Below are 18,930 nucleotides of genomic sequence, written 5' to 3'. Positions count from 1 at the left end.
ACCTCATTTATTATCCCAGACTCTTTGAAACCTTAGCGGTTGAAAACTTTGTTTGAACTCAGAGAGAACAAAGGCTGAGCTCTAGGATGAGCATCACAAATGGAAACCGACTTTAAATGGATTATTATGAGAGAGTAGTGATGTCTCTTCATATAACGACACAGACGTCCTGGAATGTAGTTTTATCTTTAAGTGGACGATGTTTTTCTGTTGAACGTCTGGAGCCCACTTTATATTTTATCCGTCAAACCCACTGGAATGCTATGTGTATAAATAATCGCTCTAGAATTATTATTGTTATTATTATTATTATTATTATTATTATTATTATTATTATTATTATTATTATTATTATTATTATTATTATTATATACACAAATGATTTGCAATAATCCCTCAAATGTGTGTGTATATATATATACACACACACACACACACACACACAATGAAACCTGAGTACATTGCCAGATTCTCTACAGTGTTACAGAGATCACGACACAAGAAAAAAAAAACACACTCTTGCCGTGCCGACGGATGGAACGTTTTCCATCCGTCTGCCTGATGGAGCGCTACGACGGGGTAACGACGAGCTTCACGCGTCGAAGAGCGACGGCAGCCGGTGGGGACGGCAGTCAGTCAGAAAGGGAAGATGGTCCCCCCCGCCGTCTGAGGACGATTTAAAGAAGTCTAGATCATTCTGAAAAACCTCCACTTCACCGAATGTGTGTAAATCTCGTGTTTAGCATTTACTCGCCGCCGCGCACTTCAACGCGACGTGCCGGTGGGTTTTCTGATGAAAATGTCAGCTTGGATTTGACTCTGAGGGGGAGAGACAAATGTGAGAGGAAGGAGGCGGCGTTTCTTCGCACGGCTGTGAAGTGGCTGTTTTATCTCTAGATGGGGGATGATAGAGGACATTACTTATTCATACACGTGATAGATCGGGGAAAGAAAACGACGTTCCTCAGCTGCACATTTCTGTTGAAGGACTCAATCTCTAGTTTCAAGTCTTCTTCAATCCAGCATGATGTTCATTTAGTACATTATGGTCCATTTAGAGTCAAACAGACCAGAAAGCAGGGGATGCTTTAGGGGCGGGGCTACCTGCTGATTGACACTACTAAGACGACTTTAACACTTAGCTGTAAAGTTGACCCTGAATCATGAAGCTAACTTTGTTAGCAGTTTCACATCAGAATCCACATGGATCCAGATCCAGTAAGGTTGCTGCTCGGGGTGCCGATCCATTCGTCACTCCTCCACAATCCAAATATGGTCACTTCCTTCACTGGTTGCTAAAATCCAAGATGGCGACATCGCTGACACACAGTCGGGAATGATTCAGTCTCCTGTCTGTGTTTTGGTCCCTGTGTGAGTTTCTTTTGCTTATAAATGGCCGAGGAGCTGAAATGTGAACAAAGACAGATGATCAGACGCTTGTTACCACGACGATCCTTTGGCCTCCGAGGTCCCGGTCTGGTCTGTAAATCGAGCCGTTGGGTCTTTGAACATGCAACCTGAGCAGCTCTTCAAGTAAACCAGCCGGCTGATGACGGTTTAATCACATTCAGACTTTGATGTCCCGACGCTCTTTTGTTTTTATTGGAGGGGAAACAAAAAGGCGGTCTGAAATCCTGGGTCTGTCTGAAAGTAAACTAAAAAAGTATTTTAAAAGTAAAGACACTTGTATCTTGAACAGATGGAGTGAATGTTGGGAAACTACATGTGGGAGTTATATTGATACTGTGTATATAAATATATTGATCTTGAGTTATGGTGTTTGTGCTAATTAAGATCAAACTGCAGCACTCGGTTCTGCTTGATCGCTTGTCACTCAACGAGTTACCCAACGGCAACTTTCATCTGATCTCAGCTCTGTTTACAAGACGGTGATGTGAAGATCAATCTGCCGACGGACTCACTGTTCATTAATGGACGTTGTTTGACAGGCAGGCAAAGAGACAGACAGACAGACAGACAGACAGACAGACAGACAGACAGACAGAAATCAGAAAAGCCGGTCTGTTTATCTCTGTGTTTCTCATACAGTCTGACTGACTCAGGTTCAGCTGGTTCACTCTGAGGTAAGCTGATCCACGTTTTAGTTCCCTAGCAACTATTTGGGATCGCCGTAAACACACATTTCAATCCTGTCACTCGGACTAAATCTATATATTTATATTCATAGCAGACTGTCTGCAGCCATACATGAAATGCAAATCGTGTTCGAAACTGTCGACAACGTTCCCTCTACTCTCGGTTTCTGCAGAGGATGCAGATGAAACCTCCTACAGAAGCAGAATTCGGGTCGGCGCGTTACCACGCCAACGCCAGGCCGGTTAGATAGGAGAAAGACAGCGTTTAGAACAGAGACCTCTGATTTAACACATGCATTAAACACTCCAACAACACTTGAACTCAGAAGCTCTGGTGTCACTTCTTCACGCAGAAATATTCATGCTGAGGGCTTCTTTTTTTAATAAAGCTAATCTGTCCGCACTCTAAATGTATAACTACATTTACTCAACGTCTGCTGGTCCTTCACTGATGCCACTCGTGGGTTTTTGTTAAATTACAGATGATCTGCAGCCTTTTTCTCTCGTGTTGATTTGAGATGTTCATCTTCGCAAGGACGAAATTTTGATTTCAGAAGTGGGGGGGACACAAGTATTTTTAATAAAACTCTAACTCTTTCAGTTCACTGTGTTTTCTAGTAGTTCTTCTAGTTTTCTATTGCTAATTTTAAGTTTACTGTCCCTTTTTTGGTTTGACTGGTTGTAAATCATGTAAAACATTATCACCCAATTCTAATCCAATAGTAATAATAACAACAATAATAATAATACATTATTGATCAGATTATTGAGAGCTTTGTAGATGATGAGGAGGATCTTGAAGTGGATATGCTGTTTATTGGGAGCCAGTGAAGGTGTTGCAGGATGGGTGTAACGCATTTCTATGAGTAACTTACACTTTGACTTCTAAAGAAGTCTTTTATGTCCACTTTTCTTTTTTTAGACATCCTGGCTGCGTCTAATTACCAAACACACATACACACGCACGCACGTACGCACATGGACACCGATTCAAACGTTAATGTAAATGAAACCTCTGATATTACAATCCTTCTAGCTGACCCAGAACCCCTGAACCAGGCAGAACAAACTCCCAACGCATAGTAGCGGACTCCTGTAGGACTCCTGACCGCAGACTAGCAGACCGTCAGTGTGCAAGATGGAGTGACAGCGGGGACGGCCAATCACACAAGAAACGGCAGAGCCAATCGAGGAGCTTGTGGGCGGTCTAAACTAAGGGAAACAGGCTTCAGCTTGAGCGGACGTTTTCCGCTTGGTCCTAGTGCTTGACGTGTCTCTGTTTACAATAGCGTAACATTGTTTTTGGACGGTAAAAACTGCAGGGGACCAAAACGGCCTTTTTAAAAAGTGCAGGGGACATGTCCCCTGTGTCCCCCCCCTAAATTACGTCCGTGAGTCAGACACTTGAACCTGGACACTTTGAACGTAACAGAGTCTCCCAGACATATACAGTATGTGTTTGTTGTTTCGGTGCTGCATGTAGCAACTGGACATCGTATATCATGATGCACAGAACCATCTGAGAAGCCGGTTTGGAAAGCATACGTGGCAGATGATTGGATGAGCCATCTGTCAATCAAACTCTTACTGACCAGCTGTGCTTCTGTGAAAATGTGTCGTTCTTTGCTCTTCTTTCAATCAGGAAATGCTCTCCAGTTCAGACGCTGTTCTATGCTCACCTTGTCAGGAGGCGGCAACAAAGTGTGTGTGTGTGTGTGTGTGTGTGTGTGTGTGTGTGTGTGTGTGTGAACCTCACCGTATAGCGTGATCCATGCGTGACACGGTGAGGTAGGCCGCCAGGTTGGCCGTGTACGACGAGCACACGATGAGCGTGAAGAGCCACCAACTGCCCATGACGATCCTCAGAGCAACGGAGCCGATTGCACCGTCCCCACCTACACACACACACACACACACACACGCGCATGCATGCACGCACACACACACACACACACACACACACACACACACACACACACACACACACACAAACATTACCAACAGTGGACTATCATGCTGCAAGTGTGGACCTCTGCTTCTTGTCACTTTGAAAATAAATACAACTCAATAATAATAATAATGATAATAATAATTACTCAGTTATTTCCCAGAAAATTACACTAAATGTGTTTTTTAATCATTTTTAAAGAAATTGCCTGAAGGGAACCTTTAGTCCCAATTCTCTCACCACTCTTTACCACAATGACTCTCTTGGGTACTTCCAAAAATGGATAATTAAACTTTAATGTTATCAATATAATTTATTCGGATATTTCATATATTTGGAGCCAAGAGAAGAAAAAACAAATTCCCAATCTAAGAGGTTTTTCCACTCATGCGTCATTTTGTTGGTCTTCAGGGGTTTAAACTCATTCATAAATACATCAAGGTCAGATAAAAAATATTAGATTATTTTACTAATGAGGATAATTTGTTGTGCTAATTTGATCCACTCAAACAACTTATTTTGATATGACTCACAAATTCCTGTTAATTGTTGTCGCAAATGTTTCCTCAACGTTACAAGCAATTTACAAGTGTTTCCTAACTGTCCTCAGATCTGCGATGGTGTTGAGAATCTGGCTCCAGATCCCTCACATGTGAAAGGACACGTGCTGTGGGGGATCTAACCTGTGACCTCTCACTTACGGGTGGCTTTTGGCGACCAGGAGGCCACCTGCTGACCTGGTTCAAAGACAAGAACGCTGCTTTATCACATCGAGCAGAGCGGCGGCACGGCTGCATCTAATCACAAACTGTTAGGCCTAAAAGGTTTCCCAGGCAACCTGCCAGACTATAATAGATGCAGCTGGGTTCTCTGCTGAGAGTGTGTGTGTGTGTGTTTGTGTGTGTATGTGGACGCAAACACACACGTTTCCCTGGATGTGAGCTCCTGGACTTCTACCGTTGTGAGGACCGATACCTTGAGAGTGAGGACACTTAAAACAGAAGGGCGTTTTTAAAAATGGGGAAACTAATGACATTTTTGAAAAATGGGGACAGTTTTATTATGTAGAGGTCATTTTTTTGGAAATCAAGACCTTTTTTGATAAGTGAGGATGGCTTTGGGAAATTCCTAAAGAACATTTATATCCGTCACAATCAACAGTCGACCTCGTCAAACCGAGAGATTTGTCCGGCAATATACCGATGACTGTGTGATATCCTTGTAGGACAAGTGAGACCCTTCTGGAAGGTGAGCACAATTTGGACATTTTGAAACGTGAGGACTGAGAAAGTCTCTTTTCCAGTAAGCGGTTGTTAACATTTAAAACAGTGAGGACATTTTTTGAAGCTGCGAATATATTTAGAAGAGAGAAGGGGCAACTTGGGACAGGTTTAAGGTCACGGTTCTGTTTAGGAATCAAAAGCTCTTAGCTAGGTTTAGGAAATAAATGATTATTGAGCTTCAAATAACTTTATGCACTAAGTAAAACGCATACATAAACAACGCAACATGAGTACGGAAAAAAACTTGTGTTTGGTTGACTCACCAGGCTCTTAGATTCCATATTACATAATTTAGTACAGAAGTACAAATGTGTGTTAGTTGTTGTTTAAAGCTATGGTCTACATTCTTAAAAACAGCAACCAAACCCCTCCCCTCAGTGTTCCACGATTCGACGAGGTGGGAGTGGGAGCGAATTGGATGGAGGGTACGAGCCAATGAGAGACTTCCGGAGCAATGGCTCCCATTGGTCAATTTCTATGCGGGCCTACGGCTGATAGACTGAGTGGATTTTTTTTTATTCCAAATCGTAGATCATAGCTTTAATCCTGACGTGCTTTACCATCTAGTAGCTCCTAAAAATGACATTCCCACACAGGTAAACGGCATTCTGAAATACTTTTATATGGAAACATATTTTGTAATTGATTATGTTTGCTTGTATCACAAATACGTTTCAAATCAATCCGCATACGCAGGAGATCTGGCAATTTGCTGGAGCTCTGCGCTCTGAAATATACACAGTATTAAGGCTCCCCTCTAATTCATTTAAGTACTTTAAAGTTTGCTGCCCTTGTTTCTGCTTCTCTGCTTAATATTTCACATGCCGCAAATCCTCCTATGCTTATTGTTTCCCCTCTTCTGTCACTGTGTAATCCGTGTAAAAGCTCCGAATTAAAACTCTCCGAAATCAAAGAGAAAGCCGTCTTTACGAGGCAGATAATCTCCACCGAACAGCTTACTACTTCTCTGTGAGAGCATTTTGAGACCGACACCGTGATTCACAGTTCAGTGTCATCGGCGTAATGACGACACACGGCTGCTGCCGGAATCAAACCTGTGAAGTGTGAAGCACCTGACCAGTCCAGGTGTTTTTTCATTTTCATGTCGTTTACTGGACATTTTCTGCCATCGCCATCTTTTCTCTCACCTTGATGAACAAATGCGCCGTAAACAATCCAGATGGCGCTGTGCAGAGAGCCAGAGCCCACACCGCCGTTGGGGGGCTGGCCTGGTGGGGCATTCTGGGCGGAGGAGGAGCGCAGCGCCTGCAGCCGATTGAGCAGGAATATGAGCACGCCCACCACGGGGATGGCGGCGGCGATGCAAGCCCAGACGGCGAGGTCAAAGGGCGCGAACAGGGAGAAGATGTTGATCTTTTCTTCGGGCTTTCGCAGCAGGATGCCGACGCTGTAGTCCAGGTAACGCTTGCTGAAGTCCACCACATTCTCCCGCTCCGGCGTGATGGTGACGGCCGACACAGCTAGGTCGGCCCTCTGCAGGAAGATAAGACTTGTCAGCCAATCAATGACAAGTATTTATGTTTTGATTTGTGTTGCCAAGAAGGGACAAAATAGGACAAGACTGAATATGTTAGCTTCAGTTTCTAGTGAACCGTATAACTCTCCATCTGTGGTGTTCATTTTTAAACACACAACACAAACGTTCTATGTTGACTGGAAGCTTATTGGTTTACCTTGCTGATGAGGTCACCAATCATGCCATTCCACGAGCCGTTGGGGAGCTGAGATCCATATTTACTGTCAGCCACCTGGAGGAACGATTAACAAGGCTTATTGAGTTTACATCATCTTATTTCAACAAACAGCCTTGACGCAAAGCTCAAGCTCAAAGGAAATCAAACGAAAGCTGCAGTTATTCATCCAATTAGGGACAATATGAACATTTCATATCACAATTATTCCACTAAAAATAATTCACAATATTATCCCGATAATTATCCAAAGTGCTTAAAACTCACTTAAACTTTAGAAATTTTGTTGTGTCACAGATAAAACACACAACTCTTTTTAGTGAACAATGAAATGAAAAAATCTTAAAAAAAATGATTTTTGGATCCTTTTTTAATCAGGCACGATTTATCACTTTTCTAGCATGACAGCGAGCTACACAGCTTTGTCAAGTGACACGGACGATATTTACGATAATACGATAACGGAGGGTCACCATGATCGATTACCGTGAGTGTTTTTCACTCCGATGTGCGATAAACTCGTAAATCGTGCCTACATGCAATATTTCAACCTGCCAGACCTCTATATAACACATGGTTTCCTTTCAGTGTGACAGCATCCACTAGCAGCCAATCATAAGTCTTGGAGACCAACGATGGTGTTAGAAAAGGAAAGCTTAAACCTGACACGCGTCCCACCTGGTAGATCTCGTACTTGAAGCCCAAGATCTTGGCGAGGGCGTCCAGCACGTCGATGGAGAAGCCTTTGTATCTCTTCGGCTGGCCAAGGATGTTCTCCGCCACCATCACAAAGGGATCCTCCTGTAGAGACGGAGAGACGATGGACGACAGAGTTACTTTACTGTCGTCAACCAAAAAAAAGAACAGAAAAACTACGACAACATGTTGAAGTACGACGTCGGTGTTGTGAGCTGCAACATTGACAAACGGAGTCATAATAATGTACTTGTACAGCAGTACTTTAAATGCATCATATGCAAATGTACTTCATACTGATGGTTATTCACACTGAGACGTGAATACTCATTACTCCTTATTATTATGTGTATAAATGAAGCCCTGAGGCAGAATATGCCTCATCATTATCAGCTTAATGCATTGTCTTCATAAATCATGATGTCCTCTGTTTAAAATGTAGGTTTGGATAATAATACATTTAAATCACAACGCATGTAAGTCTGAGGTCTGTGTTTAAAAATCTTTCTTCATGCAACAGTTTTAACCGAGATGTCCGAGTAAGAGATGTGTTATAGTGTTTGTTTTTATATTTTAGATGTTTTGATAAATCTGAACACTTCCAGGTCAAAATAGTTGAATGATTAGTAAAGTAGATAATATTGTTGCTTTATTAGGTAAGTTTATAAGTTTGCTCAGGTTTTATTTTAACTGAAATTTCCTCGCAAGCTAGCGAGTCGGCTGAGCGTTACATTACAAGTCTCAAATTTTGGTATCGGAATCTTAAACACGTGATGTTTGTCACATTAAACGTTACTTTTACACGTCAAGAAAGTCAAATTTTTTGTCGTATAACAGTTGGAGTATGAGACTGTGAAAAAACGGGATTCTAAAGAGTTTCCATCAGCGGTGAGGTAAGTGGCGTCCCTCTCTGAAGCTACGATGCTAGCTAGCGAGCCAAGCTAACGGCCACGTTGGTGACGTACGTCGCGCAAATGACAACATAACCTACCAAAAAGTATGACTTTCATGACTTGAAAAATTATCTTTAAAACTGACAAACATCACATGTTCAAACTATTATTTGTCTCTCGTCATTGACAAACACCGGGAGGGGCGGGGCTCAGCCTCTCTATAATGAGTTGGTAGGAAGACTGTGATCTGGATCCACCTGAGGCCACTCTGCTATCTAACAGCAAACTGACTTGATAATGTTTCTACGAAACAACAATCTAAAACACAACTCCGCCTGCACCGGTTCCTCTTTCCCAGAATGAGTGAAAGTTGAATGTGCGGCAAAATTCCACAATTAATTCTCCATACATATTCATGACCTGGTCATTGAGCCAGTTCTGATCTGCCAGTGTTGACAAGTCATCCAGTGTCAGTGTCACTCCTTCTTTCAAGATGCCTCATTGTCTTTTTTTCCTCTCTTTTTAAATCTGACTTTCACTAAACAGAACAATGAATGAAAAAGCCAGCAAATTGAATAATATTTTTGTTTGTACTTTTGTACAGAATAAATAAGCGTTGCACATCTTTATTCAAATAAAACGAGAATACATTATAAGTCAAAGCAACAAAAGCTTAACTATTCAGTGTCAACAGAGTTTTGTTACTTTTGAAGTTGGAAGCCAAGCGGTGCTTTAGAGCGTAGCATACAGGTAGAGTGTATGTGTGGCTGCCGTGTTGCAGCTGCAGGGGATCAAACCACCGGGGTGAAGGTTTTAGTCTCGCTTGGTCAGACCTGCGCCAGCACAGGAGGGAACTCTGGCACAAGCCGCCGCTGTTCTGGGATCAGGGCGGAGAGAAAAACGCACTCGGCTGTTTTTTTATCCCTTAAACTGATCACGCTGACGGTAGGTCTGCGAAGGCGCTGGGGTCGACGCCCTCTCAAGAAATAAGAAATAAAGAAAAACTGGGTGGAGGAACGTGAGTCAGAGCAGACGAGTCTCCACAAATAATAAACTCTCACAGCTCGCTGAGCTGCAGTCGTTCTTCTTTATTGACGGAGGGATTTCCTGTGGATTCATTGAAGTGTGTTTGGTGCTCTGGAGTGTGGGATTATTTCTGTTCCATCAACAGTTGAACTTGTGTTTAAAGAACTAAATTGGCGAAGAGGAGCAAACATCACATACTCCTATTTTCTGTCAGAGGTTTCAGACTAAAACCTACCGGAGGAGCTTTAACATGCAGCTCCAACGTTGTATTCTTTGTGTTATTGATGCAGGTTTGTGTTTCTCAGGTGTCCGTGGAGAATTAATGACATTTAGGAGTTCAGTGTCTGTACAGTGGCCATGATGGGACATCTCAACCTCAGCATATCAGGTTAATGCCCCGACACTGAGGTCAAATTATTGTAGCATGTGTTGGGGTTGTAGCAGGAGCAGATTTGGTTATCAACAGTTAACTATCAATATCAATATGATTATCGGTATTAATAATTATATTTAATATATTATCATGATATAATCATGAATAAACGGGGCACCACCCTGGGATCAGGGAAAAGATAACCTAAAACTGTATTCAGTCTCAATATGAAGGTTTTATACTCACATGCCAATCATCGTGATCATTGGCATAGGAGTACAAAACCAATCGAACAATTAAAAGGCGTGAAATTCAAGCACTAGCCTTCACAACCTGCTGTTATCCAGTGACATATACACAACAAGCACAAGAGACCGCTAGTTATAATATAATAAGATTTATTAAAATCAGTAATAATGATCACAATCAATAACACTGCAATTAACAAAGCCTTATTACCTAACTACCTAACACACAAAGCTAAGCTTAAACAAAGGATGTGTGTGTGTGTGTGTGTGCGCGTGCGTGTGCATGTGCGTGTGTGTGTGTGCGTGCGTGTCGAGAGAGAGGGAGAGATGGCTATGGGCGGCCACCAGATGTAGCGAGAGAGAGAGAGAGGTGGAGCTATTCCTCGCAGCGTTCAGGGGCGGAGCCACTGAGGTCTGATGGAGTAGCGAGAGAGAGAGAGAGAGGTGGAGCTATTCCTCGCAGCGGTCAGGGGCGGAGCCACTGAGGTCTGACGGAGTAGCGAGAGAGAGAGAGAGATAGCCGTATGTAGCCACCAGATGTAGCTATGTCCCTAGCGCCCGCCGGGAACAGCTGGCTTAGGACACGGCGTGTATGTGTGTGTGTGTTTAGCGGGACACGAACAAAGAGAGAGAGGATGCGCGAGCGATATTCGGAGGGACGGAAAGCGTGCCGTTATCACACGGGCTCGCGTGAATGAACTGGCGTTTATTCCGCGAGACCGGTCTTTTAACTGATAGTAGAGGCTTTCTGAGCTCGCGAATATGGCGGAGGTTAGTCAGAAACACTGTTACAGAAATCAACCCAGCTACGTGTACACGATCAGTATTTAAATACAGCAGCACATGAACCAACGGACTCGGCGGTCCGCGATCAGAACTTAAAACACATTAACAAGAATTACAAGCATATCCTACACTATCACTTGTGTCTCTGCCCAGACTGATAGCCTCTTACTGGTATCGTTGCGTAAGACGATGACGGCGTTCCGTAACGGCGGTGGTTCGTGAGTCCCCGGCGTCAGCGGGGGACGTGATGAGTCGGCTTCGTCCAGACGAGAGCGGAGCGGGTTTCCTCTCGTTGATCAAACTCAAATAAAGAAAACAGTCCGTGTTTCTTTCTTCCACGGACGGCGATATAATCGCGGCTTGGCGATTTAGTCAGCTTACTTCAGACAGCGTCTGGTAGCTGGACGGCAGGAACCGGCTTGGTTCCTCTTGTTGCAGCGGTGCGCTGCGGGAGGGGGTCGCCTCCCGTTGCAACGTGGTGTTGCGCCGGTTGTAGGAAGAGGCCAGAGTAGGAGTCGGAGTAAGAGTGAATAAGAGAGCGTTCTCCGGGCGGCTTCGGTTTATAAAGCTCAGGCCGCTCCAGGGGACCCCCCGGGGTTCCCTGAAGATGTCAGCCAATAGGATGGTTGGGTGGCGTCGCATCTCTCACCTGGGTGAGATGTGAAACTAAAATGGCGGTGTAGTTTTTAATCCCCTTTGTCCCTTTGTCCTGGCCGCATGTGTAGGCTTCTGTGGGCCGCATTGTGTAGTCCTAACGGTTAGGTCCCAACAGTCCCCCTTTTGGTCTGAAGGTTGAGGTGTGGGACGCAACCTTCGGAGCAACATAAGGGCCGAACCGTCCATGTATTCCTTGAAACTCGTGGGAGTCCAAACAGTCTGTATATTCCATGGAAAAGAGGTTAAACAGTTAATTCAGGTTAAAGTCCATAACTTGATGGAGGCATTGTCTGGGCAGAGATTGAGGCAAGGTCTGGGCAGAGATTTCTAACCGTCTAACCTATATCAAACATCTGCTAAGACACAATTTTCACAAACATCAACATTGTCATTACACTCAGGTAGTTTCAAACAGGACACACCCCAACTATGAAAACGGAACGAAGGAGGAAAAGGAAAGCGAGGAAAAGGAGAAGGGGTTAGTGGTCGTTTGGTTTACTCCTGGAGAAGATTTAAGTTAGCCATATTTACTATGTTGTGGCTCAGGGCTGTAACGCTCCATGTAGCCAGAAACAGAGGAAATGTCAGAGGCGCTGTCATTATCTGAGTTGTCATGTTTGTACACTGCTGGTTCACGTGACTGGGACAGAATTTCGGAGTAGGGCTTCCTACTACTTCTGTGTGAATGCCCATCTCGACGCAGTTGGTGGGCATGTCGGTGATGCTCAGTATCCCCACGCCGTCTCTTACCAGGCTTCTGGGGGGAGTTTAGTGATGGTTGGGTCGAGTCACGCCATAGCGCTATCGTTTTTATCAGCTTCTCGATCGGGTCGCACAGATCCCTATCTTCGTCAGTTTGGGAGTTTGTCTGATTCCAGGGGCCTGCTGGCCGCTCACCCCCTTTCGCGCTGTTATGAGGGCTCTGCTTTAAGGCGGCGGATGTTTGGGAGTTAGTCTCGTTCCTTGGTTTTGTCTGATTCCTGGGGCGTGCTGGCCGCTCACCCCCTTTCGCGCTGTTATGAGGGCTATGCTTTAAGGCGGCAGACGTTTCGGACGCAGATGTGTCGAAGTTAGCGGGCTGGCTTTTAAGTTTGCGCGCTAAGTGGGTTTCCCAAGCCATCTGTGCGTAATTACGAATCTCTTGCATGGAGAGTCGATGTGTCCTGAAATGTATGGTGACATCGTAGCGCACACTTTCGTGTAGGTTATGCAGGAAGAGGGCCTTGAAGGCAGGCTCTTCCTCCACTCCTGGGGAGTTACGGCCCTGAGCATAGGCGGCTCTGAAGCGCCAATAGTACTCCGTGGGTGATTCCTGCCCCTCATGTACGACGGCGAGGGCACTGATCGTAGCGGCGGCGGGATCCCAGTCCCGGCTATACTCCTTCCGGAGTGCTGCACAAAGTCTGGAGTATCGGTCCTGGGTTCTGGGTGCAAGTGTTCCTATGAAACTGCGGACATGTCTGGTTGTGGTCTTCCCGACTAGTCTGAGCTTCTCCCGTGAGGAGGCATGGGGGAGGTCAATCAGGAGTCTGTCTAACTCTCTCAAATATTCGTCAATATTATGGTTCGAGTTGTCGGGATCAAAATGTTGAATATCTTTAGCCATGCTCTCTAGCTCTTCAAAGCGGAAGCGCTGTGGCATCCTTTCTGGTGAAGGTGAGACTAAGCTAGGTTGAGGAGGCGCGTCGCAAATTACAGGTTTGTTCCAAAGATAGGAAGATTTTGGAGGAGAACTTGTGTAAGTTCCACTGCTGGTTTCTTCGCTGTCTGTGTCGGAGCAATGGGAAGCTGCGTAGCCGTTACCGCTATCTCTCAGTGGAGTTTGTCTTAAGGACTTTGTGTCCGCTGGTAACTGTTCCCATCTTCTGCATGGCGGGGGTGTCGTATTTTCACTACAAAAAGAGTGGGAGTCGGAGAAGCCTGAATCACACTGACTGGCCGAGTCGGCTGAGGGAGGACATTCTGGTTTAGACTTCGACCACCTGTTCTTGTAGGACAAAAACTGGGACTCTGTGGTGTGCAGGACATCTAAATAACGCATGGCTCTCATGTCTGCTGCTTGAGCATCGTGGAGGCGACAAGCACTTTGCTCCTCTAGTGCTACCACTTTTTTCTCTAGGGCAGATTTACTCTGAACCAAGAGACAGGTTTGTTTGTAGAAAGTCAGTAGCAAGCATTTTAACAATGGACCCTTGGATGATGTTACTTCATCAGATCTGCTGTTCAGTAACACGTTGATCTCCTCTTGGCACTCCCTGAGATTTAGTTTCTGCAAAAACTCAGAGTAGCCTGTCTGAAGGCTCTGTGCCACAGATGAGATGAACTGTTCACAAAAGGTCTCCATTGTGTCTGGAGAGAAAGGAGGGGGGTTATGCAAATCACCTGATAAGGTGACTGGCGGTTCTCTTTTAGAGAGGTCAGCTTCACGCTCTAATGATTCTATACAGCAACTCAGACTTACTGTAGGCTGCTTACTTAATTCTTTGCCAAAGGCACGCTAACTGAAATGCACGGCAGGAACAGTTAGGGAATTATTTTGAAATTTTAACTCGAGCTAGAACCCGTGGTGGAAATAGCAAGGTACAATTTCAACGTTCACAGAGTCGGTGCACTCTGTGGCTCTATTCTCTGCTCTACTTCTAGTAAAGGGAGAATACGGTGGCTTTACTTGTTCGGTGCTAATCGCAAGAAAAAAGAATGTATTTGTTGTTATACTGATGTGGGTGCACAGGTGAGCTGCGTCGACCTGTGACTTACAATGGAGATGTTAGTACTCTTCTACAGCCTGTGGACTGTCAATGAGGTGTCTCTAGCACCTCTGGTGAGTAATAACAGTGTTATAACGCGTCTTAGTATCCCTAACCCTGTGTTTGTTAGTATTGTTGACAATAAATGGCTAATCACAACATGCACATGCAACCCTCAACTGTATTTGCTTGGCAAATAGTAACAGGGAGCAAACAAAGCGATCCTTGAACATCGATTTCTAAACAATGATATCAATAACAACAATTCCTATTATTGTTATTATTACTATAATTCTCAGGTTATTGTGCATAAATCTCTGGATAAAGCTGGTTTAAGAAGGCCTCACACGGGGCGACATTTATGTTGGGGTTGTAGCAGGAGCAGATTTGGTTATCAACAGTTAACTATCAATATCAATATGATTATCGGTATTAATAATTATATTTAATATATTATCATGATATAATCATGAATAAACGGGGCACCACCCTGGGATCAGGGAAAAGATAACCTAAAACTGTATTCAGTCTCAATATGAAGGTTTTATACTCACATGCCAATCATCGTGATCATTGGCATAGGAGTACAAAACCAATCGAACAATTAAAAGGCGTGAAATTCAAGCACTAGCCTTCACAACCTGCTGTTATCCAGTGACATATACACAACAAGCACAAGAGACCGCTAGTTATAATATAATAAGATTTATTAAAATCAGTAATAATGATCACAATCAATAACACTGCAATTAACAAAGCCTTATTACCTAACTACCTAACACACAAAGCTAAGCTTAAACAAAGGATGTGTGTGTGTGTGTGTGTGCGCGTGCGTGTGCATGTGCGTGTGTGTGTGTGCGTGCGTGTCGAGAGAGAGGGAGAGATGGCTATGGGCGGCCACCAGATGTAGCGAGAGAGAGAGAGAGGTGGAGCTATTCCTCGCAGCGTTCAGGGGCGGAGCCACTGAGGTCTGATGGAGTAGCGAGAGAGAGAGAGAGAGGTGGAGCTATTCCTCGCAGCGGTCAGGGGCGGAGCCACTGAGGTCTGACGGAGTAGCGAGAGAGAGAGAGAGATAGCCGTATGTAGCCACCAGATGTAGCTATGTCCCTAGCGCCCGCCGGGAACAGCTGGCTTAGGACACGGCGTGTATGTGTGTGTGTGTTTAGCGGGACACGAACAAAGAGAGAGAGGATGCGCGAGCGATATTCGGAGGGACGGAAAGCGTGCCGTTATCACACGGGCTCGCGTGAATGAACTGGCGTTTATTCCGCGAGACCGGTCTTTTAACTGATAGTAGAGGCTTTCTGAGCTCGCGAATATGGCGGAGGTTAGTCAGAAACACTGTTACAGAAATCAACCCAGCTACGTGTACACGATCAGTATTTAAATACAGCAGCACATGAACCAACGGACTCGGCGGTCCGCGATCAGAACTTAAAACACATTAACAAGAATTACAAGCATATCCTACACTATCACTTGTGTCTCTGCCCAGACTGATAGCCTCTTACTGGTATCGTTGCGTAAGACGATGACGGCGTTCCGTAACGGCGGTGGTTCGTGAGTCCCCGGCGTCAGCGGGGGACGTGATGAGTCGGCTTCGTCCAGACGAGAGCGGAGCGGGTTTCCTCTCGTTGATCAAACTCAAATAAAGAAAACAGTCCGTGTTTCTTTCTTCCACGGACGGCGATATAATCGCGGCTTGGCGATTTAGTCAGCTTACTTCAGACAGCGTCTGGTAGCTGGACGGCAGGAACCGGCTTGGTTCCTCTTGTTGCAGCGGTGCGCTGCGGGAGGGGGTCGCCTCCCGTTGCAACGTGGTGTTGCGCCGGTTGTAGGAAGAGGCCAGAGTAGGAGTCGGAGTAAGAGTGAATAAGAGAGCGTTCTCCGGGCGGCTTCGGTTTATAAAGCTCAGGCCGCTCCAGGGGACCCCCCGGGGTTCCCTGAAGATGTCAGCCAATAGGATGGTTGGGTGGCGTCGCATCTCTCACCTGGGTGAGATGTGAAACTAAAATGGCGGTGTAGTTTTTAATCCCCTTTGTCCCTTTGTCCTGGCCGCATGTGTAGGCTTCTGTGGGCCGCATTGTGTAGTCCTAACGGTTAGGTCCCAACACATGTAAATACAGAAATGTTTCAGGTAGGGCCCGACCGATCGGCCATACTTTCCATAAATTCCCACCGATAAGTTCATATAATTTTCACAACCAATTTTGCAGCCGTTTCGTTCTGAACGCGCCTTCCGCTCTTGCCACTTGGAATTCATGAGCCTTGCCAAGTTGCCTCGCCCGTCACAGCATCTGATTGGTTTGGCACACGGAATACAACCAATCAACACGCAAGGCTGCAAGCGGGGCGGGGTGCCTTCACGCTCCCTGTGACTCGTGAGCGGTTTCTAGGCGGCCACGTGGGGCGAAGGACGGTGCTGCGTGCGGATACAACTTAAAGCAGAGAAAACACATTTCCTTCGAGGTAAGCAGTGTTTCCCCTACCATTGTACAGGCCAGGCCAAAAAAAATAAATCAATACTCCAAAAATAAGCTACCTATCAATTAATTCATAAATCAATAATCATTTACATTAGGAGCGCCTCCGCGCAGCACAGTAGACTTGCTCCGCAAGATGCGCGGCCGCAACAATCCTCGCCGCGCGCTCCCGCTACGTTTTTCGTGTACTTTACACGCTTGATGTTGTTCTGATGCCGTTCCGCCTCGTTAAACCACCACGATGTCGCTTTCTACTTTGAAAACACGTAAAGTTGACACTGTATTTTGACAAGCTGTTGCACTCTTTAGACTCGTGGTGTGAGCGGAACCGGACCGGTACCGGAACCGGACCGGTGCATTTATAAGAAAAATGCTGCTGTGTTTCTCCGTCCAAAATCCGCTTTCCTCGCGCTGCCTGCTCGCACAGATCCGCTCGTGCGCACATTCGCTGATGCAGGTCGAGTGTTTAATATAAATATATGCAGAGACGGCGCTCCTTCAAAACAACATCAAGCCATGCATGTGTAGTATTAGGACGTGATGACGTTTGTACAACCGGGCATTTTTTATTTTTTACTTTAAGTAAACTACCTTTTTTCTTCTATTTATCGGTTGCGCATATCGGTTATCGGCCTCCCATTTTCATAAATATCGGTATCGGTATCGGCCCTGAAAAAACCATATCGGTCGGGCCCTAGTTTCAGGATGCAAACTGTTTCTTTTTGTTTAAGTTAGGAAGGAGAATTAAATGAGTGAGATAAAATTAACATTTTCAACTCTGATGCAGAATCTCAAACAGAAAAGTTATTAATAGTAATTTTTTTTTTATGCCCACATTTTATATCTTTTTTGATTTTACTGTATTGTTTTTGGTGCAAGAACAAAACAAACAGTTGTGATTTTGCAGATACGATGTGTGAAACAGGAATGAAATAGTCAGCTTCATATGAATAGAAGAGAAAATACAATATCATATTCCTTCATTTCTTATTCTGTTTTTCTCTCTTTTTAGTTCAGAGATCATTTTGGATCTTCCATTCATATTTTTAATTTTCTTTTTAATTTGTTCTTTGCTCATCCCTTTAATTCTTTTGGTTTCTTTATATTTATGTTTTATTTCAAATATATACATTTGCATTATTTTACCATCGCCTGCTTGATGAGTATTGTACTTGTATATGTATTTCACAGAAACATGTCTCACCTCATCCTAATTTATCTTCTGCATGTTGTAAATCTGCTGCTGAAGCTCCATTTAAAGAAAAGTGACTCATGCAAACATGAGTGCAGCAGATTCACCCTTTAACTCCCCAGTCTGGATGCTAAACGTCACCTACCAGCAGCGTGACCACTTTGACCGTCACTCCCTGCATGCCGTTCTCTATCCGACTCTCCTTCAGACTGCCGTTGAGTCCGTGGATCGAGTCCCACGTAGCGAGCTGCAGAAAACAAGACAAGAGCCAAAACATCTGGTCAGCACAGAGGAATCGATAACGTAACACTGACTCTTACTTGTTTCATTAGTTTGCGTGTCAAAGTTCCTGAGACGGAAACACGGCGAGGCGGAGCAGCCGTCAATTAAGAAACGGCTCAGAGGCTGCAATCGTACAATTTATTCAGCGGCCTCGTTGGATTTCACGTGGGCTGAGGTCGCGGCTGCAAATGAGACGCGGACAAAGAGGAGCGCGGTGAAATGAGTAAGTAAATGAAGAGGCTTCTGTGCAGCATCCAGCCCGTTTTCATTCAAACACACACAAAAATCTCATTAGGACCAAAAAAAAAGACCCAAACGTTCCCAACAGGAACACAAACTCATCACTCACTGACATATTATGTTCCTTATATATGTGTTTTATGACATCACATGAACTGTCTGAATAAAAAGTATGAAAGGTACTTCCCTCATAACTCCGTATTCATAAAGCTGACAGTACTAAGAGTTGCTCCGAGTGATGAAATTTAAATTCTGACATTTTCTGAGA

At 44.7% G+C, this 18,930-nt stretch overlaps 1 protein-coding gene across 2 annotated transcripts in view; it reads right to left on the bottom strand.

The window, feature by feature from the left end:
• Positions 1 to 18,930, bottom strand: part of LOC311032573 (glutamate receptor ionotropic, delta-1-like) — a 388,903-nt gene that overhangs the window by 24,733 nt on the left and 345,240 nt on the right. For both annotated transcript variants that reach the window (XM_084039468.1, XM_084039469.1), the window contains exons 9-13: positions 18,286 to 18,387; positions 7,718 to 7,840; positions 7,022 to 7,096; positions 6,476 to 6,821; positions 3,853 to 3,991 (exon numbers count right to left, since the gene is read on the bottom strand). In XM_084039468.1, the coding sequence (XP_083895594.1) occupies positions 3,853 to 3,991; positions 6,476 to 6,821; positions 7,022 to 7,096; positions 7,718 to 7,840; positions 18,286 to 18,387 (785 nt within the window). The remainder of the gene's footprint in view (positions 1 to 3,852; positions 3,992 to 6,475; positions 6,822 to 7,021; positions 7,097 to 7,717; positions 7,841 to 18,285; positions 18,388 to 18,930) is intronic.

This window comes from Eutrigla gurnardus (genome assembly GCF_963514095.1).
Source record: "Eutrigla gurnardus genome assembly, chromosome: 22".
In the NCBI taxonomy this organism is placed as follows: domain Eukaryota; kingdom Metazoa; phylum Chordata; class Actinopteri; order Perciformes; family Triglidae; genus Eutrigla; species Eutrigla gurnardus.
This window is presented reverse-complemented; position numbering and strand designations above follow the sequence as displayed.